The sequence below is a fragment of the Petromyzon marinus genome, chromosome 57 (assembly GCF_048934315.1).
Source record: "Petromyzon marinus isolate PM22_M1 ecotype Great Lakes invasive population chromosome 57, UKy_Petmar_22M1.pri1.0, whole genome shotgun sequence".
In the NCBI taxonomy this organism is placed as follows: domain Eukaryota; kingdom Metazoa; phylum Chordata; class Hyperoartia; order Petromyzontiformes; family Petromyzontidae; genus Petromyzon; species Petromyzon marinus.
In genome coordinates, this window is record NC_133723.1 from 1,680,918 (window position 1) to 1,703,961 (window position 23,044).

General features: G+C 50.9%; 1 protein-coding gene across 1 annotated transcript in view; it reads left to right on the forward strand.

Moving 5' to 3' along the window:
• LOC142905682 (uncharacterized) overlaps nucleotides 1-12,922 on the forward strand; it is an 86,456-nt gene extending 73,534 nt beyond the window's left edge. The window contains exons 6-9 of the mRNA XM_076052591.1: nucleotides 2,128-2,309; nucleotides 4,393-4,462; nucleotides 7,531-7,663; nucleotides 9,909-12,922. Coding sequence (XP_075908706.1) covers nucleotides 2,128-2,309; nucleotides 4,393-4,462; nucleotides 7,531-7,663; nucleotides 9,909-10,395 — 872 coding nt within the window. The 3' untranslated portion in view covers nucleotides 10,396-12,922. The remainder of the gene's footprint in view (nucleotides 1-2,127; nucleotides 2,310-4,392; nucleotides 4,463-7,530; nucleotides 7,664-9,908) is intronic.
• The last annotated feature ends 10,122 nt before the right edge of the window (nucleotides 12,923-23,044 follow it).

The following is a 23,044-nucleotide window of genomic DNA, read 5'->3' on the forward strand; positions in this document are numbered from 1 at the left end:
TTGAGTCTATGGGCAGTGTTGAGTCTATGGGCAATGTTGAGTCTATGGGTAGTGTTGAGTCTATGGGCAGTGTTAGTCTGAGGGCTGTACGTATGTTGAACTTCTTTCGCACCGTACGTATCCAATCCTGCTAATTGGAGGTTCAGCGTTGAGTCTATAGGTAGTTCTGACTGTATGGGCAGTATGAGTTTATGGGGCTGTATGTACCGTATGTTGAACTTCTTTCTCACCGTACGTGGTGCCAACCGTGCTAATGGGAGGTACGTGGGGAAGGACAACAAACGTTCGCAGTGAACGAGGACCATTACCCGAAACGTCGCCCATTATGTACTTATCCTATTAGGGCCACACACGCGCGTGCGGTGCTGTTGTGGATGCTGTTGCCGCTGCTGTTGTTGTTATTCACAGGGAACGCGTTAAGTTGTTGTTGTTGGACTGTGCACGTGCGCCACCACCGGCAGCGATATGCGAACGATCGCACGTGCGAGTTCACTGTGACATCGTCTCGCCACCCCTCGTGGTAACACGCGGCACTGCGTCATCACCACCGTGATCGCCACACATTGCTTGTTCTGATGCGTGCGGACTTTGACCACAAGGGAGCGATCGTGCACCACGGTCAGCCCGCTGCGAACTCCGGCCTCCCGACTTCCATGCCCGCTCACGGCCAGCAGCGGTGACGATTATCCGGACCGATCCCGGGCCTCCCCCTAGGTCGATTCAGCCTCAAATGAGCCTTGCCACACTGAAGAAGCACTATACACTCGTTTCACGTTTTCACACTCTGGGCGTGTCTATGTGTGTGTGGGCGTGTCTATATGTGTGTGGGCGTGTCTATATGTGTGTAGGCGTGTCTATATGTGTATGGGCGTGTCTATATGTGTGTGGGCGTGTCTATATGTGTGTAGGCGTGTCTATATGTGTGTGTGCTCAACTCGGCCTCAAATGAGTACCTGGTGCGGTGTGTAGTAAACATCGCCACTGGGGAGACAAAGGCGGTCGTGCGTTGTGCTGGCCACCCACCCCCTCGTGTGTGCCGTGCCGGCCTTCATAGGTGCTGCTCGCTAACAGCACTTGCCCCGGCAGTCTGTTCAGGCTACACGGGGGATCTTTGTCTTTGTAGGTGCTGCTCGCTAACAGCACTTGCCCCGGCAGTCTGTTCAGGCTACACGGGGGATCTTTGTCTGTCACCACGAGACGGCATTGTCGCATTCATAATAGGAACACAGTTCTCGTGAAATTTCCCTTTAGTTATCGCCGTCATCTTCACCGTGACCAGTGTGGTGAAGTATGGACAAACCCCCACCACCACAGCCCGCAGTTGCGTGTGGAGGCTGTCGCCATCCAGCAGTGGAGTGAGGGAGGTGGCTCTGTGCGTCTCTAATTCGTGAGAGGCGTTCGTTTGAGACAGCCACCGAGGAGGACTCCGAGATGGAGCAGTGACAACATCGGCAGCCCCGTGTGCAGCGCAGGTTCCTGGGTGGATCGGTACATCGTGGGATTGTGAGCGGTGGCCTTTGGGGAGGCCTCCATCCAGCAGTGGATAGACCATGTGTGACGATGACGATGATGATGCCTCCATCCAGCAGTGGATGGAACATGTGTGATGATAATGATGATGCCTCAATCCAGCAGTGGATGGACCATGTGTGATGATGATGATGATGCCTCCATCAAGCAGTGGATAGACCATGTGTGACGATGACGATGATGATGCCTCCATCCAGCAGTGGATGGACCATGTGTGATGATGATGATGCCTCCATCAAGCAGTGGATAGACCATGTGTGACGATGATGATGATGATGATGATGCCTCCATCCAGCAGTGGATGGAACATGTGTGACGATGACAATGATGCCTCCATCCAGCAGTGGATGGAACATGTGTGACGATGATGATGATGATGCCTCCATCAAGCAGTGGATAGACCATGTGTGACGATGATGATGATGCCTCCATCCAGCAGTGGATGGAACATGTGTGACGAAGATGATGATGCCTCCATCCAGCAGTGGATGGAACATGTGTGACGATGATGATGATGCCTCCATCAAGCAGTGGATAGACCACGACGACGATGATGATGATGATGATGTCACGTGCTCAATTCCCTTGTTTCCCCAGGCAACGCATATTTGGGCGCGTCCTCGCACCGAGGCATCATGGGTAGCGGCCCCGCGCCGGGAGGGATTCTGGGAAAATCAGCGACTCCCCCCGGGACGGGATTGGCTGCCGGAGGGAGGAGGCTGGACTCCGGCAGATCGCACGGACCAATCGCCAAGCAGCCTGGCATGTCCCTCGTGCTGGTGAGATTGGGTGGACGAGCAGCAGTACAACGGTCGACGTTTTTGCCATTTCCAATGCTGGGCGGACGTGTTTGGAAAAAGCGGTGTTCAGTGAAAGCGGTTACGTTGGAGCCGCGGTAATCACCTCAACGTATCTCTCCCCCTTATAAGTCGGTTCGCAAGTACGTCGTCACGCTTATTGTTCATAACCGCTGCCGGATTAGCGTCGCCCCCAACCCCGCACGCTCACGTCGCTGACGGCATCGTCGTCCGTTATCCGTCGCCTCAGCCTTGGCCTCCACCTACCCACCCACTACTACTACTACTACGACATTTTAGGAACACATCCCCCGATGTGAACCGGGGTGTTGCTGTGCATTTCACCAGATGTTGCGACACGTATGTACGCGTATGTAAGTTGAACTTCTTTTCCACCGTACGCAGCCAACCGTGCTAATCGGAGGTGCAGTGTTGAGCCTATGGGTAGTGTTAGTCTATGGGCAGTGCTGAGTCTATGGGTAGTGTTAGTCTATGGGTAGTGCTGAGTCTATGTGTAGTGTTGAGTCTATGGGTAGTGTTGAGTCTATGGGTAGTGTTGAGTCTATGTGCAGTGTTGAGTCTATGTGCAGTGTTGAGTCTATGGGCAGTGCTGAGTCTATTGGTAGTGTTAGTCTATGGGCAGTGCTGAGTCTATGGGTAGTGTTGAGTCTATGGGTAGTGTTAGTCTATGGGCAGTGCTGAGTCTATGGGTAGTGTTAGTCTATGGGTAGTGCTGAGTCTATGTGTAGTGTTGAGTCTATGGGTAGTGTTGAGTCTATGGGTAGTGTTGAGTCTATGTGCAGTGTTGAGTCTATGTGCAGTGTTGAGTCTATGGGCAGTGCTGAGTCTATGGGTAGTGTTAGTCTATGGGCAGTGCTGAGTCTATGGGTAGTGTTGAGTCTATGGGCAGTGCTGAGTCTATGGGTAGTGTTGAGTCTATGGGCAGTGTTGAGTCTATGGGCAGTGCTGAGTCTATGGGCAGTGCTGAGTCTATGGGCAGTGCTGAGTCTATGGGTAGTGTTAGTCTATGAGCAGTATGTACGTTGAACTTATTTCGCGCCGTACGTAGCCCACCGTGCTCATCGGAGGTGAGCAAGAGGCTCAGAGCTCAAGAGAATCCCGCTTGCTGCTCTGGGTCGGGTGGTGGAGCGCTACGGGTCTCACTCCACCGAGACGATGTCACCCGACAGAAACCACCCTCGTGTCCTCGGGAGCTCTGGACGGCGCGTGCACACACCGTCCAGATCTCGTGCGCGGATCTCAAACCCGGCAGCCACTCCGAATTCCCGTCGTCGTATCCCCATTATCACGGCCAAACCCGTAGCGGCGCAAGCTGCTGTTGGTATAACAGCCTGTGTTGCGAGCTGTGATTGCTGTTGCTGTGAGTGAGTGTGTGTAACACCCGGCACATCTACCGGTCATCTCAATCAGCCGACCCATGGCAACTGCTGGGTCTGTCCTGAGACCTCCTGTCAGCAAGCCTTCAATGCTTCACGTGGCCTTGCCTGGCACAGGCCCCGTGGTGAGGTACCATCACTTAGTGGTGAATGGCGGGGTAATGGTATTGGTGTAGCACCGCATGCCCAAGCAGCTTCTGTTCGGCCAGATAGATGGGGGGCTAAACGGGCACGGCACTGGCTGGAGAAGAGATGGAGTGATGTTAAACAAGAAGATGTAGAGCTGAGTGGACTTGCCGATAACCGGTACCAGCGGCGTCAAGATCTGCCTCTGTGGAGGAGGCTCGTGAAGGACGCTGCTGGGCAGTTGGAGGCAGTCGCCCTCCAGCAACAACGGAGGGCAAGAGGAGCGACGCTCACAACAACGAGCGGAGCACCGGGTGGCTAAAACACAGCAATTTGGCACAGTAGGAGGCACAGCTGGTGCATCTGCCAGTCACCTCCGCCAGTCAACCCCTGGCACCTGGGTCTGTCCTGTGACCTTCTGCCAGCGGGCCTTGGACACTTCACATGGCCTCAAAGTGCACCTAGGCTGGCACAAAGGGTCGTGGTGGCGTCACCGCCACTTAATGGTGAACGGCGGTTGTTGTTGTTGTGTACCTGTTCAGAACCAGCGGGTAAGCTGTGGCCAAGGAGTACAGGGGCTCATGTCTGGATACGCGGGCAGCTACAGTAGTGGTGAGTGGCTGTTCACGTGTTCACACACGCACGCGCACGTTCACACGTGAACACACACACTCGCGTACACACGCGCACGCACGTAAACACGCACACACGCGCCAGCACGTGAACACTCAGGCGAGCACACGTGAACACGCAAACACTCGCTCCCAACCGTGAACATGCACCCACTCGTGCGCACACGTGAACATGCAAAAACTCGCTCCCACACGTGAACATGCACCCACTCGTGTGCACACGTGAACACGCAAACACTCGCTCCCACACGTGAACATGCACCCACTCGTGTACACACGTGAACACGCAAACACTCGCTCCCAACCGTGAACATGCACCCACTCGTGTGCACACGTGAACACGCAAACACTCGCTCCCACACGTGAACATGCACCCACTCGTGTGCACACGTGAACACGCAAACACTCGCTCCCACACGTGAACATGCACACGTGCGCACACGTGAACACGCAAACACTCGCTCCCACACGTGAACACGCACACACGCGCAACCCTTTCTCCTATAAGGCCGCGATAGTAGTTGTTGCCTTCCTGAAAAAAATCGCGTTATAATAAATAAAATATAAATATGGGCGGTAAACCACGGTCCACGATAACACGTGAAATGCGTAATGCAGGGACGAACAAAGACTGAGGGCGTGGGGCAGCGTCTAGAAGCATCCAGCAGCATCCCAGGGCTGCAACGCAAGTTCCGTTCACTCGATCGCGTTACATGCAATTGGCATCCCGCGTTGTAAAAGCTTCCTGATACATTCATCATCGCGTTATATAAATACATTTCGCGTTGTGAAAACCACGCGGCGTTATAGGAGAACAAGACCGTGATTGGCATTGATATTCATAGAGTGCCTTCACATGACGCAGAATGTAACAATGAGATGGACCAGGGGGCATACGAGGATTGGGGAATGGGTGAAAGGAATGGGTGAGGGGGGGTGTAGGGATCAGGAAAGGGCTACAGGGGAGGGGCGGGAAGGAGTTGAGGGGCGAGGGGAGGGAAGTGGAATGGGGGGTGGAGAAGAGGTGGTGAGGCTTTTAAAGAGGAGCGGAAGGAGGTTAAGGAGGGGGAATGCTTCGTGTACAGGGGCAGTGTTGAATCTATGGGCAGTGTTGAGTCTATGGGCAGTGTTGAGTCTATGGGCAGTGTTGAGTCTATGGGCAGTGTTGAGTCTATGGGCAGTGTAGAGTCTATGGGTAGTGTTGAGTCTATGGGCAGTGTTGAGTCTATGGGCAGTGTTGAGTCTATGGGCAGTGTTGAGTCTATGGTGCAGTGTTGAGTCTATGGGCAGTGTTGAGTCTATGGGTAGTGTTGAGTCAATGGGCAGTGTTGAGTCTATGGACAGTGTTGAGTCTATGGGAAGTGTTGAGTCTATGGGCAGTGTTGAGTCTATGGGCAGTGTTGAATCTATGGGCAGTGTTGAGTCTATGGACAGTGATGAGTCTATGGGTAGTGTTGAGTCTATGGGCAGTGTTGAGTCTATGGGCAGTGTTGAATCTATGGGCAGTGTTGAGTCTATGGACAGTGATGAGTCTATGGGTAGTGTTGAGTCTATGGGCAGGATGAATGTTGAACTTCTTTCGCACCAACCGCGCTAACCGGGAGGTGATAAGAGAGGGCGAGATTCTGCGGCGTGGTGCATTCACCATCAAGCGCTGAGCCCCGTCTGCTCTCCCCCGTGTTGCCCGCCGTCGCGTTCCAACAATTTTGAGGGGAAGGAAAAAATTCCGAGCGCAGATGAATCGTCGGACTCGGGATCATCGGACTGGGGACCACGTGCGGCAACGTTGCCGACCCTTTCTTTTGAAACAGAGGCCACGACCGTGACAAAAACGCCGATTGGGACTGTCCCGTTGCTCGCAATCGCAACGCCAAGCAAACTGATGTAGCAATAAAAATGATGACAGTTCGTGCGCGCCTACACGTGGACGCGTACACGTCACAGCGTACACGTCACTGTGTACACGTCATCACGTACACGTCACAGCGTACACGTCATCACATACACGTCACAGCGTACACGTCATCACATACACGTCACAGCGTACACGTCATCACATACACGTTACAGCGTACACGTCGCCGCGTACACGTCACAGCGGTCACGTCACAGCGTACACGTCACTGCGTACACGTCACTGCGTACACGTCATCACGTACACCTCACAGCGTACACGTCACAGTGTATACATTGCCTCGTACATGTCACAACGTTCACGTCCTACGTACACGTCACACCGTACACGTCACAGCGTACACGTCACACCGTACACGTCACAGCGTACACGTCACACCGTACACGTCACCACGTACACGTCACCACGCACACGTCACAGCGTACACGTCGCCTCGTACACGTCACAACTTTCACGTCACCACGTACACGTCACAGCGTTCACGTCACAGCGTACACGTCACTGCGTACACGTCATCACGTACACGTCACACCGTACACGTCACAGTGTATACGTCGCCTCGTACACGTCACAACGTACACGTCACACCGTACACGTCACAGCGTACACGTCATCACGTACACGTCACAGCCTACACGTCACCACGTACACGTCACACCGTACACGTCACAGCGTACACGTCACACCGTACACGTCACAGCGTACACGTCATCACGTACACGTCACAGCCTACACGTCACCACGTGCACGTCACACCGTACACGTCACAGCGTACACGTCATCACGTACACGTCACAGCATACACGTCACCACGTACGTGCGCTCAGACGCGCGCGTGGGAGTGGTGTCACAGCAGTGACCGATTCCCGCTCGCGGCCGCCACCAAAACACGGTGAAGGTGATCTGAACAGGCCCTGGGGCCTCCCCTAGGTCGATTCGGCCTCGAGTGAGTACCTGGTGCGGCGTGTGAACATCGTCACTGGGGAGACAAAGGCGGCCGGGCGCGATGCTGGCCAGCCACCCCCCTCACGCGCCGCGCCGGCCGCAATGAGTGCCAGCTGTCGGCACTTTCCCCCACAGTCTGCAAGCCACCACGGGGGATCTTTCCTTTGATTCCGCCGTGTGTTTTTCAGACTTCCTGCTGTCCACGGGCGAGCTGTCCCCGCTGGCTGGGTTCCCCTCTCCCGGGGGGCCTCACGTCTCCGTGCCAGGCTGGGTGCACAGCCAGCAGACCTCTGTCAACCCAGCGGCGCTCAATACCCTCGCGTGAGACAACAGAATCCCAGACGACTCGCACAGAGACCCGTAGACTCACATAGAGACCCATAGACTCACATAGAGACCCATAAACTCACAGAGACCCATCGACTCACATGAATACCCACAGACTCAGAGAGCTGTACACTTACAGAGAGACCCATAGACTCACATAGAGACCCATAGATGCACACAGAGACCCGTAAACTCACATAGAGACCCATAAACTCACAGAGACCCACCGACTCACATGAATACCCACAGACTCAGAGAGCTGCACACTTACAGAGAGACCCATAGACTCACAGAGACCCGTAGAATCACAGAGACGGTTGACTCTATTTAAATATTGTGCTCCATTAATAAAATAATAAAGCATTAAATGTATTGTCTCTGGGGAATGCAGTGAGGGAAAAAAAGTATTTGATTCCCTGCTGATTTTGTACGTTTGCCCACTGACAAAGAAATCATCAGTCTATAATTTTAATGGTAGGTTTATTTGAACAGTGAGAAACAGAATAACAACAACAAAAATCCAGAAAAACGCATGTCAAAAATGTTATAAATTTATTTACATTTTAATGAGGGAAATAGTATTTGACCTCTCAATCAGAAAGATTTCTGGCTCCCAGGTGTCTTTTATACAGGTAACAAGCTGAGATTAGGAGCACACTCTTAAAGGGAGTGCTCCTAATCTCAGCTTGTTACCTGTATAAAAGACACCTGTCCACAGAAGCAATCAATCAATCAGATTCCAAACTCTCCACCATGGCCAAGACCAAAGAGCTCTCCAAAGGATGTCAGGGACACGATTGTAGACGTACACAAGGCTGGAATGGGCTACAAGACCATTGCCAAGCAGCTTGGTGAGAAGGCGACAACAGTTGGTGCGATTATTCGCAAATGGAAGAAACACAAAAGAACTGTCAATCTCCCTCGGCCTGGGGCTCCATGCAAGATCTCACCTCGTGGAGTTGCAATGATCATGAGAACGGTGAGGAATCAGCCCAGAACTACACGGGAGGATCTTGTCAATGATCTCAAGGCAGCTGGGACCATAGTCACCAAGAAAACAATTGGTAACACACTACGCCGTGAAGGACTGAAATCCTGCAGCGCCCGCAAGGTCCCCCTGCTCAAGAAAGCACATATACATGCCCGTCTGAAGTCTGCCAATGAACATCTGAATGATTCAGAGGACAACTGGGTGAAAGTGTTGTGGTCAGATGAGACCAAAATGGAGCTCTTTGGCATCAACTCAACTCGCCGTGTTTGGAGGAGGAGGAATGCTGCCTTTGACCCCAAGGACACCATCCCCACCGTCAAACATGGAGGTGGAAATATTATGCTTTGGGGGTGTTTTTCTGCTAAGGGGACAGGACAACTTCACCGCATCAAAGGGACGATGGACGGGGCCATGTACCGTCAAATCTTTGGTGAGAACCTCCTTCCCTCAGCCAGGGCATTGAAAATGGGTCGTGGATGGGTATTCCAGCATGACAATGACCCAAAACACACGGCCAAGGCAACAAAGGAGTGGCTCAAGAAGAAGCACATTAAGGTCCTGGAGTGGCCTAGCCAGTCTCCAGACCTTAATCCCATAGAAAATCTGTGGAGGGAGCTGAAGGTTCGAGTTGCCAAACGTCAGCCTCGAAACCTTAATGACTTGGAGAAGATCTGCAAAGAGGAGTGGGACAAAATCCCTCCTGAGATGTGTGCAAACCTGGTGGCCAACTACAAGAAACGTCTCACCTCTGTGATTGCCAACAAGGGTTTTGCCACCAAGTACTAAGTCATGTTTTGCAGAGGGGTCAAATACTTATTTCCCTCATTAAAATGCAAATCAATTGATAACATTTTTGACATGCGTTTTTCTGGATTGTTTTGTTGTTATTTTGTCTCTCACTGTTCAAATAAACCTACCATTAAAATTATAGACTGATGATTTCTTTGTCAGTGGGCAAACGTACAAAATCAGCAGGGGATCAAATACTTTTTCCCTCACTGTATAAACAACATACCTAGGGGCAGGGGGTCGAAGGAGATCCACTGGCAGCCAATAACGATTATGACGACGATGATGACGGTGATGACGATGACGACGACGATGATGATGACGATGATGATGACAATCATGACGACGATGACGACGATGATGATGACAATAACAACGATGATGACAATAACAACAATGAAGGCAATGATGACGACCATAACGACGATGATGACGATGCCGCTTGTTGTCCCGGTGCAGATCGTGCGCCAGCAGTCTGTCCCACCACCCGGCGCTGCCTCACCACATCAGCATCAAGGCCGAGCCGCAGTCCCCACCACCACCGCCGCCACCGCCACCACCGCCACCACCGCGGACCCTCTCCACTCCGGCCACGCAGAGCTCCTGCCGCTCCTCCCCGGTGGCGCCACCCCAGATGACGCCGGCTCACGCCGCCAGCCTGACCAGCCCCGGGCTGGGACTGGCGGTGTTTGGAGCGGCGCGCTCACCTCACGGTGGCGGCGGTGATTCGTGTGAAGAAGATCGGCAATACCAGCAGCACCACCAGCATCAACAGCACCAGCAGCAGCAGCACCAGCAGCACCAGCAGCATCAGCAGCAGCAGCACCAGCAGCAGCATGTCCACCACCAACAGCAGCAGCAGCAGCAGGACCTCCGGCACCCTCCGTTTGACGACTGTGATGCTACTGCGGCGAAACGGGTTCATCTGGACGCGTGGAACGTCTGATGGGATGACCGATGGCGTGGGGTGGGGGGATGGGTCGTGTTGTGGGCGACCCCACCGGGAAGCCTCCATGTAGACAGGACACTGTCTCTGACCACCACCCCCCGTTTTTCTCAAAAATCCACGGGGTGGAATTTTTTTCATTCTCATTTTCATTTTCGAGAGTTTGCAGATTTAGAGGCGGCTCAGAGGTCACGTGAGCACTGAGCTGGCGCCCGATTAGAGCGTGGGTTTGAAGTCCAGGATGTGGCCGCCCTGCGATTAAACCAAGTGTGGTCTCAGCCTGGTCCACCAGTGACTCGGGAAGGGACCCATAGACTGAATTAGAGACCCATAGACTCACATAGAGACGCACAGAATCACATAGAAACCAATAGACTCACATAGAAACCAATAGACTCACATAGAGACCCATAGACTCACATAGAGACCCATAGACTCACATAGAGACCCATAGACTACATGGAAACCCATACACTTACATAGAGACTCACAGAATCACATAGAGACCCATAGACTCACATAGAGACCCATAGACTCACGTAGAGACCAATATAATAACATAACATAGAGATAAATAGATTAACATAGAGACCCATAGACTCACATAAAGAACCATAGACTCACATAGAGACCGATGGACTCACACAGAGCCCAAGAGACTCACATAGAGACCCATAGACTCAGATATAGACCAATATGCTCACATAGAGATCCATAGATTCATATAGATACCAAATACATGTATATCCACATAGACTCACATAGATACCCGTAGACTCACATAGAGATGCATAGACTCACATAGAGACAGGTAGACTCACATAGAGACCCATGGACACACAAAGAAACCAATATACTCACATAGACGTGTAGACTTACAGAGACCCGTAGACTCAAATAGAGACCCCTAGACACACATAGAGACCAATAGACTCACACAGAGACCCATAGACTCACATAGAGACCCGTAGACTCACATAGAGAGCCATAGACTCACATAAATACCTTATAAACTCACATAGATGCATAGACTCAATAGAGACTTGTAAACTCACATAGATACCCCTAGACTCACATGGAGATGCATAGACTCACATAGAGACCAGTAGACTCGAATAGAGACCCATAGACACACAAAGAAACAAATACAGTATGCTCACATAGACGTGTAGACTTACAGAGACCCATATACTCAAATAGAGACCCATAGACTCACGTGGAGACCCGTAGACTCACACAGAGACCAATAGACTCACACAGAGACCCGTAGACTCACGCAGAGACTCGTAGATTCACACAGAGACCAATAGACTCACACAGAGACCCATAGACTCATGTGGAGACCCGTAGACTCACGCGGAGACCCGTAGACTCACGTGGAGTGTGGAGACCCATATACTGTACTCACGCAGACTGATTTGCAATTAAATCGGCTTCTCAAGTGGAGCGAGTTGATGTTTTCAGTCCGTTCCCTAATGACTGCACGCAAAACATAAAAACCCGATCACATTCAAATGTGTTTTTCAATTCCGCTTTCACTGCGGCACGATGGATGAGGGGTAAGAGAAAGGTCACTCGAAGGGACCTCGGGAGGCAGTAGCCCCCCCGACCCCAGTGGTGACATCTCCCGCCACAGGGTCACCTGCGTCTTTCAATCTCTGAGAGGTCCCGACGGTCACTCCGAGGGTACGCGCATTGTGTGTGTATGTGTGTCTGTGTATCTGTGTGTCTGTGTGTGTCTGTGTGTGTGTATGTGTATGTGTGTCTGTGTGTCTGTGTGTGTGTCTGTTATTGCAGTTCTCTGCCAGCGCATGGTGGTTCTATTCCAGGGTGGCATCGATTCTCTGAGAACATGCGTACAGTCTTGTTCTTCAATAGCGCGTTAGTACAGGGACTGCTTTACTTACGAACATTCGACTTACGAACTTTCAGCTGTTCGGACCGAGAGTCAACCACCGTGCAATAGATGGTGGTGGTGGTGGCATCTACATCGGCAGAACATGAAGAGGCAGTGGCATCTACATCTGCAGGAGATTATACAACTTTTAAAGCCATTCCCCATGTTTAGTGTACATGCCGTACACCACGTTTGAAATCGACAGGAGTACATTTGGACTTACGAACAAGTCGACTTACAAACAGACCTGTGGAACCTAACTCGTTCGTAAGTAGAGGAGTCCCTGTAGTTGTGTTCCCGAAGAACACTGCGTTATGGAAAAATCGCGTTATCATGAATAATGCACAGTCCGCGATAACACGTGAGATGCATACGCAGTCCAAACAAAGACTGAGGAACGTGGGGTAGCATCTAGAAGCATCCAGCAGCATCCCAGTGCCTCGTGTAATGCCACGCCGAGGCAGCCGTACAAACCGCTTATTCCTACTCGCACTGCGACGTAGTTCCGTTCACTCAATCACGTTATATCCAATACGCATCCTGCGCTACAGCAAAATATACTGTTACCTAACACATTCATCATCGCGTTATATCCAAATCGCGCTATTAAAACTATACGGCGTTATAGAACAGACTGTATGTTGAACTTCTTTTGCACCGTACATAGCCGACCGTGCTAATCGGATGTGCACTTTTGAGTCTACGGGCAGTGTTGAGTCTACGGGCAGTGTTGAGTCTATGACAATTGTTGAGTCAATGGGCAGTCTTCTTTGGTTCTTTCGGTAAAGTCACGTAGAATGAGAATAAAATAATAATTTGATCAAATAAAATAACACAATAATATTCTCACGACGTTTCGGCCACAACACAAGCGGCCTTCAATAAAGCGGCCTTCAATAAAGGCCGCTTGTGTTGTGGCCGAAACGTCGTGAGAATATTATTGTGTCGTTTTATTTTATCAATTTATTATTTTATTCTCATTCTACGTGACTTTACCGAAAGAACCAAAGAAGATTAATCCTTGCAGTCACGAAAGCTTTAAATCGAAATTCAATGGGCAGTGTTGAGTCTATTGGTAGTGTTGAGTCTATGGGCAGTGTTGAGTCTATGGGCAGTGTTTAGTCTATGGGCAGTGTTGAGTCTATGGCTAGTGTTGAGTCTACGGGTAGTGTTGAGTCTATGGGCAGTGTTAAGTCTATGAGCAGTGTTGAGTCTATGGGCAGAGCTGAGTCTATGGGTACTGTTAGTCTATGTGCAGTTTTGATTTAAAGCTTTCGTGATTGCAGGGATTCATATTCTTGATTCTTTCGGTAAAGTCATGTAGAAGGGAAACAATAAAATAATAATATTCTTTCCCTTCTACGTGACTTTACCGAAAGAACCAAGAATATCAATGTGCAGTGTTGAGAGTCCATGAGTTGTGTTTGTGTTGAGTCTATGGGTCGTGTTAGGTCTATGGTGCAATATTTCACCTACGTATGTTGAACTTATTTCGCATGTATGTAGCCAACGGTGCTCATTGGAGGTGTGTGTGTGGGGGGGGGGGGGGATAGAACAACAAACTAAACGCAAAAATCAGTTCTAAAGAAGTGAGTATCGGAAGGAAGAGCGTTCCAGACGGCCGCAGAAGTGCCTCTGAAAGCGCCGGGCGATGCGGTGATCCGTCTTCCTCCGACGGTTCGCCAAAAGCTCTCGCCAATGAGACTCCACACCTCGGTTCTTGACTTCTCACCGGGTCACGCGAAACCAACTTGCCACTCGAGATTGAGCGGCTACTTTGCTTCAGACAATCACTGAAAGAAACTAAGGCCATTCCAGTGTGTGCGTGTACGGTGTGTTGAACTTCTTTCGCACCCCCACCCACCACCGTATGTAGCCAAACCGTGCTAATCGGAGGTGCTGGGGAATTGGACATTTCAGTTTTCACTCTTTGAGAGTAACTCCTGCAGTCACGAACGCTCCAAATCAAGTTTAATTTCAGTTTTCAGTTTCATGTATTAGGTATAGCCCTGTGAGCCATGCGGCTCTTGACTCGGGTGCAACCTCAACAAACAACAACATTAAAAAGGAACATCTTAAAGTGACTACGCGCAACAGAAAAATCCAGGAAAAAACAGCAAAATCTTCCATAAAGAAACACCATATATCAACGCTGTGTGCAAAAATCCCAGTGGGATGCAAGTCAAACAATAACCACCATAGGACAATTTAGATTAAAGTTATCAGGCTAACTCTGTACTTCAACAAACAAACATGGCTAAACCAAACGTTTTCGAAATCACCAAAATAAAGCTATAAAAGCAATGTAATATTGATCATAGGAACTGTGATTCAAATTTAACAATAAACGATATCCACATAACATGTACGACCAAACTTTGCAGACATAGCTGGCTGCATGAGTCCCTCCATAACAGCAGGAGTATCAGTAGCAGTATCAAAAAAATTAAATGCACCTTTACAGATCAGCAGACTATAATCAAAACTCAAGATCATACTTTGCAGCGTTCATCCGGAGCGACATGAAAACTAAATGCAAAGAGCAGTTGTAAAGAAATGAGTTTGTCAATCTCGAGCAGTGGTTCTTAACCTGGGGTGCACCACGCACCCTTGGGGTGCAAGATGCCCTTTCAAGGGGGGTGCGAGACATGGGCAGATTTTTTTTAAGGTAAATCATCCAAACACAAATGAAGCACTGGCACGTGAGCACAGCTACTTTATATTCTTGGTTCTTTCGGTAAAGTCACGTAGAAGGGAAACAATAAAATAATAAAAAATATAAAACAATACAATTCTCACGACGTTTCGACTGCAACACAAGCAATCATCAGGTGTGAAAAAAGTGGCCGTTTTTTAAAATGTTCTTGCTGTGGTTTTCACACCTGATGATGATTGCTTGTGTTGCAGTCGAAACGTCGTGAGAATTTTATTGTTTTATATTTTGTTATTATTTTATTGTTTCCCTTCTACGTGACTTTACCGAAAGAACCAAAAATATGAATCCCTGCAGTCACGAAAGCTTTAAATCAAAATTTACAGCTCCTTTGTTTCATAAAACCCATGTGTTAACATTATACCTTTTTTATGATTGAGAATCAAAGGGGTGCAAGGTTGCAGTAAACGTTAAGAACAACTGATCTCGATGATGAAAGCAACTTGAAACTCCGGGTGAGCGATTACTTTATTTCAGACAATCTTTGAAAGTGGGCTTATCGTCATCATCATCATCACGTGGAAATGTATAGTGGCAGCCAAACACTCTGAAAGCGTGACGTCGATTCTGAATGTGGAGGGGGAAAATCCGGAGGAGCCGGAGAAAATCCACGCGACCACGGGGAGAGAGAGACACGCAAACTCCAAATATACAGCAGGCGTCAGGGTCGGGATCGAACCCAGGACCTCCTGTATACCAGGCGAGGTAGTTAACATCTCCTAGCCACCGTGATGATGATGATGAGAGAGAGAGAGAGACGCAAACTTCAAATTTACAGCAGCAGCAGGCGTCAGGGTCGGGATCGAACTCACGACCTTCTGTATACCAGGCGAGGTAGTTAACATCTCCTAGCCACCGTGATGATGAGAGAGAGACACGCAAACTCCAAATATACAGCAGCTGGCGTCAGGGTCGGGTTCGAACCGACGACCTCCTGCATACCAGGCGAGGTAGTTAACATCTCCTAGCCACCGTAGCGCCCCAATTAAGGCCAATCCCAGTGGTTACAGGAGAGGCGTCGCGGGTTAAGGTTTCAGGGTGAAGGTTTGCGCTCTTCACGGGCTGCCTTCAAACCCACCCATCCCCAGGTGCCCTTCTGCAGCCTGGCCTAGAGGGGTACCACCACCACCACCACCCCCTAGAGGGGTACCACCACCACCACCCCTAGAGGGGTACCACCACCACCACCACCCCCATGGCAGCCGTGGCTAGGGAGGGCTACCACGGTCGATGGTTAACCCCAGAGAGAGGGGACTGTGGAATTGATCGTCTCGGTTTGAGGCATCGCCGGTGGACCGAGTGGATGGCAATGGCTCTGGAGGGGGTGGTTGGGGAGGCCTTCATCGAGCAGTGGATAGATCATGCATGATGATGATGGCGATTTGGTATGGGGTAGTAGTGTAGCTAGGGTGGGGAGCACGGTGCAGCTGAGACGTTTTCAACTACAGTATAAAAATTACAACTTGTTTAAACTCCGGGTTTTAAGAATTGTATTATTTTAACGAACATGCTTTCATTAACTTTCCACGTTTTATTTTAATATAATTTAGAGCACTATTTTGGGGAGTTCCTCACCTCTACCGATTGCCAGCAAAAAAACAGCACTTTTTAAGTTTGCGAGTGGCATACGAACTCGTTTTAGGTGTTAGAGGAAACACTGTTGCCATGGAAACGCCAAAGCCTTACCTAGGCCTGAGGAGTGCAACAGGCCCCAACCACGCGTTGCAAGAGGCAAGTAGGGCAAACGTTGCTAATGTACAACGAATACGAGATATATTTGTGTACTTTATTTTCTCAGCATTTCTACTGCGTGTTTGTTTAATAACGTGTTCAAGGCACGTTTCGGGTTTATTGTCTACGATGTTTGATTTCGATTGGCATCACCATGGGCTCGGTGCTTTCTGCCACAGCGGTAAACCTATCGAGAGAGAAAACACGTAATAATGTCTTGTTATCGATACGCTAAAAGTGTTATTGTCGTCATAATTCGTTTTCGCGTCGGAGATATTTAAGGCACTGCTTGTCATTGATGCTCTTATTGTTGGAGGCGACTGTTCGCGTCAGCGACAGGGTACAATGCGGGGTTACACGGGACCCAACTTTAAGTCTTGTATTTGAAGTATAAACCGAAGCAGCTTCTGTTTGGCCGCATATAGGGCGCTAAATATGCACGACACCGGCTAGAGAAGAGATGGAGTGATGTGGTACAGGAGGACGTGGAGCTGAGTGGACTTGTCGATGACCGGTACCAGCGGTGTCAAGATCGGCCTCTGTGGAGGAGGCTCGTGAAGGACGCTACCGGGCAGCTGGAGGCAGTCGCCCTCCAACAACAATGGAGGGCGGAGGAGCGACGCTCACAACAACGAGCGGAGCACCGGGCGGCTAAAGCACAGCGAGTTGGCAAAGGAGGGGGTACAGCTGGTGGGCATCTACTCAGTCAGTCGACCCGTGGCACCTGCTGGGTCTGTCCCGAGACCTCCTCCTGCCAGCGAGCCACTTTCACGTGGCCCTAAAGTGCACCTAGCCTGGCACAAGCGCCGTGGGGACGTCGCCGCCACTTAGTGGCGAACGGCGGCTGTTGTTGTGGAGGTGGTGTTGGTTATTATTATTATTGTTGTGTGGGGGAGTGGTTAATGTAGCGGCTAACGCGCTATGAACCCAGCAACCCGAGTTCGATTCCGGTTCACGGCCCACCAACACCGGTGACAATTATCTGGACTGGTCCTGCGGCCTCCCCTTAGGTCGACTCAGCCTCAAATGAGTACCTGGTGCAGTGTGTAGTAAGCATCGCCTCTGTGGTTAGTATTGTTATGGGGCCTTATGGGTGATGAACTGTCTGCCCCCTCCCCCTCATCCCCCCCATCACCTCCATCCACGCCCACTCCCGCCCCTCTGATCCCTCCCACCCACTCCGCCCCCTCCACCCCCGCCCCTCTGATCCCTCCCACCCACTCCGCCCCCCCACCCCCTCCACCCCCGCCCCTCTGATCCCTCCCACCCACTCCGCCCCCTCCATCACCCCGCCCCCTCCCGCTCCCTCCATGCCCCCCAGCCCATCTCCCACCCCCACCCCCTTTATCCCCCCAACCTCCACTACCCCGCCCCACCCCCCCCCCAAGCCCCCACAATGCGGCCGTGATTCGGGGTCCCGGTGTTGTGGGCCTCTGTCGACAGTCGGAGGGGAGGGGAATGCGGACAGGAGCCCAAACCGAGCTAACTTTAGCACCGGCGGCGGTGTCGCAACAGAATTTCATCACAACCCGGATTATGCTGCGTGGCGCGTGCGGAGGGTGGGGGGGGGAGGGAGCGGTGGCGCTGTGGTTAGCGCGCTGCGCTACCTAGCCGAGGTGACCCGGTTCGATTCCCGCTCACAGCCCGTTGACGAATATCGTGGCTCGACTCGGCCACGTGTTATGGACGTCGCCGCTGGGGAGACAAAGGCGGCCGGGCGTGCTGCTGTCCACACGATAACCCCCTCGTGTACCACAGTGCCGGCCTTCATAGGCGCTGTGACTCGCCAGCAGCACTTGACCCAGGAACTTTCAGAAAGTGCCTCCCAAGTGTTGCCGCTACACCGCCACCGCTCCTCCTCCTCCCTGCCTCCCGTGATGTTTTGTTGCGAAAATTTGAGAAAAATAGTCCAGGGACTCCTCTACTTACGAACGAGCTAGGTTCCAGAGGCCTGTTCGTAAGTCGATTTGTTCGTAAGTCCAACTTTACTCCTGTCCATTCCAAACGTGTTGTACGGCGAGTACACTAAACACGGGGAAGGGCTTTAAAGGTTGTATCATCTCCTTTAGATGCCACTGGTTCTTCACGTTCTACAGATGTAGATACCACTGGTTCTTCACGTTCTGCAGATGTAGATGCCACTGGTTCTTCACGTTCTGTAGATGTAGATGCCATTGGTTCTTCACGTTCTGCAGATGTAGATGCCACTGGTTCTTCACGTTCTGCAGATGTAGATGCCACTTGTTCTCCACGTTCTGCAGATGTAGATGCCACTGGTTCCCACGTTCTGCAGATGTAGATGCCACTGGTTCTTCACGTTCTGCAGATGTAGATGCCACTGGTTCTTCACGTTCTGCAGATGTAGATGCCACTGGTTCTTCACGTTCTGCAGATGTAGATGCCACTGGTTCTTCACGTTCTGTAGATGTAGATGCCACTGGTTCTTCACGTTCTGCAGATGTAGATGCCACTGGTTCTTCACGTTCTGCAGATGTAGATGCCACTTGTTCTCCACGTTCTGCAGAATTTAGATGCCACTGGTTCTTCACGTTCTGCAGATGTAGATGCCACTGGTTCTTCACGTTCTGCAGATGTAGATGCCACTGGTTCTTCACGTTCTGCAGATGTAGATGCCACTGGTTCTTCACGTTCTGCAGATGTAGATGCCACTGGCTCTTCACGTTCTGCAGATGTAGATGCCGCTGGTTCTTCACGTTCTGCAGATGTAGATGCCGCTGGTTCTTCACGTTCTGCAGATGTAGATGCCACTTGTTCTCCACGTTCTGCAGGTGTAGATGCCACTGGTTCTCCACGTTCTGCAGATGTAGATGTCACTGGTTCTTCATGTTCTGTAGATGTAGATGCCACTGGTTCTTCACGTTCTGCAGATGTAGATGTCACTGGTTCTTCACGTTCTGTAGATGTAGATGCCACTGGTTCTTCACGTTCTGCAGATGTAGATGCCACTGGTTCTTCACGTTCTGCAGATGTAGATGCCACTGGTTCTTCACGTTCTGCAGATGTAGATGCCACTGGTTCTTCACGTTCTGCAGATGTAGATGCCACTGGTTCTTCACGTTCTGCAGATGTAGATGCCACTGGTTCTTCACGTTCTGCAGATGTAGATGCCACTGGTTCTTCACGTTCTGCAGGTGTAGATGCCACTGGTTCTTCACGTTCTGCAGATGTAGATGCCACTGGTTCTTCACGTTCTGCAGATGTAGATGCCACTGGTTCTTCACGTTCTGCAGATGTAGATGCCACTGGTTCTTCACGTTCTGCAGATGTAGATGCCACTGGTTCTTCATGTTCTGCAGATGTAGATGCCACTGGTTCTTCACGTTCTGCAGATGTAGATGCCACTGGTTCTTCACGTTCTGCAGATGTAGATGCCACTGGTTCTTCACGTTCTGCAGATGTAGATGCCACTGGTTCTTCACGTTCTGCAGATGTAGATGCCACTGGTTCTTCACGTTCTGCAGATGTAGATGCCACTGGTTCTTCATGTTCTGCAGATGTAGATGCCACTGGTTCTTCACGTTCTGCAGATGTAGATGCCACTGGTTCTTCACGTTCTGCAGATGTAGATGCCACTGGTTCTTCACGTTCTGCAGATGTAGATGCCGCTGGTTCTTCACGTTCTGCAGATGTAGATGCCACTGGTTCTTCACGTTCTGCAGATGTAGATGCCACTTGTTCTCCACGTTCTGCAGATGTAGATGCCACTGGTTCTCCACGTTCTGCAGATGTAGATGTCACTGGTTCTTCATGTTCTGTAGATGTAGATGCCACTGGTTCTTCACGTCCTGCAGATGTAGATGTCACTGGTTCTTCACGTTCTGTAGATGTAGATGCCACTGGTTCTTCACATTCTGCAGATGTAGATGCCACTGGTTCTTCACGTTCTGCAGATGTAGATGCCACTGGTTCTTCACGTTCTGCAGGTGTAGATGCCACTGGTTCTTCACGTTCTGCAGATGTAGATGCCACTGGTTTTTCACGTTCTGCAGATGTAGATGCCACTGGTTCTTCACGTTCTGTAGATGTAGATGTCACCACCGCCGTCCGAGCGGGTAACTGGACACACAGTCGGGTTTGTTCGCATCTCTGAAAGTTCGTAAGTCGAGTGTTCGTAAGCAGGGGAGTCCCCGAACAACCGTTGGCCCAGCTCCGGACTCGTTACGATACGGGGCAAATGGGCACAGTGAAGCCAATCGATGGGGTGGCTGCGCCCATCAAAGTACGCGTCGACATTCCCTCGCTTCTGGGTTCCTATTTCAACCGGTGTCAGTTTACCTCGGGGGTGCGGCTAAGCGGGGGGAGGTGGGGGGGGGGGAGATTTATCCGACTGGCTCGGTAGTGAGTTGGGTGGGTTCAGGCACAGGAGGAGGAGGGTGGTGCCAATGTCAGTAAAGGTGGTGGGTGGCCAAGGCCATCGCTAAACGAACGAGCATTTGTTTTATTTTATTGTGCCGGATGTAAGGCCACACTGAGCTACCGTGGGGCTGTTTCCTCGGAAGAGAGCTGCCCATCACAAATGATAACTCAGCTAAGCGGGGGCTAATACTCAGCGTCACGTGAAGAAGTATCGTAGCAGTCGAAGTACTCCGAATGGGTGATGTTGACTCGGAATGTGGAGGGAAAGAAACCCGGAGAACTCGGACGAAAAATCCACGCGACCACGGGGAGAGAGCGAGAATGGAACCCACGGTCTCATGTACACCCGGCGAGGTAGTTAACATCTCATAGCCACAGGGATTGGGGGTTGTGTGTTGCTATGTACAATAAATAAATATCCACATGCTGAGCCCACTTCATTGAGCTCTCATTTGATAGGCCAAGGTCGCTTCGGATAAAAATAGCAGTATAGCTTAGTGGGGCCTTAGCTGGTAAAATAAAAATAGTTTAGTTTGACAAGTGGGCGAGATGACTAGTGACTGGGGTGGGTGGTGACTACGTTACAAGTGGAGTGACTAGTGACTGGGGTGGGTAATGACTACGTTACAAGTGAAGTGACTAGTGACTGGGGTGGTGACTACAAGTGGAGTGACTAGTGACTGGGGTGGTGACTACAAGTGAAGTGATTAGTGACTGGGGTGGTGACTACAAGTGAAGTGTCTAGTGACTGGGGTGGTGACTACAAGTGAAGTGACTAGTGACTGGGGTGGTGACTACAAGTGAAGTGACTAGTGACTGGGGTGGTGACTACAAGTGAAGTTACTAGTGACTGGGGTGGTGACTACAAGTGGAGTGACTAGTGACTGGGGTGGTGACTACAAGTGATTAGTGATTAGTGACTGGGGTGGTAACTACAAGTGAAGTGACTAGTGACTGTGGTGGTGACTACAAGTGGAGTGTCTAGTGACTGTGGTGGTGACTACAAGCGGAGTGTCTAGTGACTGTGGTGGTGTCTACAAGTGGAGTGACAAGTGACTGGGGTGGTGACTACAAGTGAAGTCACTAGTGACTGGGGTGGTGACTACAAGTGGAGTAACTAGTGACTGGGGTGGTGACTACAAGTGAAGTGACTAGTGACTGGGGTGGTGACTACAAGTGAAGTGTCTAGTGACTGGGGTGGTGACTACAAGTGGAGTGACTAGTGACTGGGGTGGTGACTACAAGTGAAGTCACTAGTGACTGGGGTGGTAACTACAAGTGAAGTGACTAGTGACTGGGGTGGTGACTACAAGTGGAGTGACTAGTGACTGGGGTGGTGGAGTGACTAGTGACTGGGGTGGTGACTACAAGTGAAGTCACTAGTGACTGGGGTGGTGAAGTGACTAGTGACTGGGGTGGTGGAGTGACTAGTGACTGTGGTGGTGACTACAAGTGAAGTGACTAGTGACTTGGTGGTGACTACAAGTGGAGTGTCTAGTGACTGGGGTGGTGACTACAAGGGAGTGACTAGTGACTGGGGTGGTGACTACAAGTGGAGTGACTAGTGACTGGGGTGGTGACTACAAGTGAAGTGACTAGTGACTGGGGTGGTGACTACAAGTGAAGTGACTAGTGACTGGGGTGGTGACTACAAGTGGAGTGACTAGTGACTGGGGTGGTGAAGTCACTAGTGACTGGGGTGGGTGGTGACTACGTTACAAGTGGAGTCACTAGTGACTGGGGTGGTGACTACAAGTGGAGTGACTAATGACTGGGGTGGTGACTACAAGTGGAGTGACTAATGACTGGGGTGGTGGAGTGACTAGTGACTGGGGTGGTGACTACAAGTGGAGTGACTAGTGACTGTGGTGGTGACTACAAGTGGAGTGACTAGTGACTGGGGTGGTGACTACAAGTGGAGTGACTAGTGA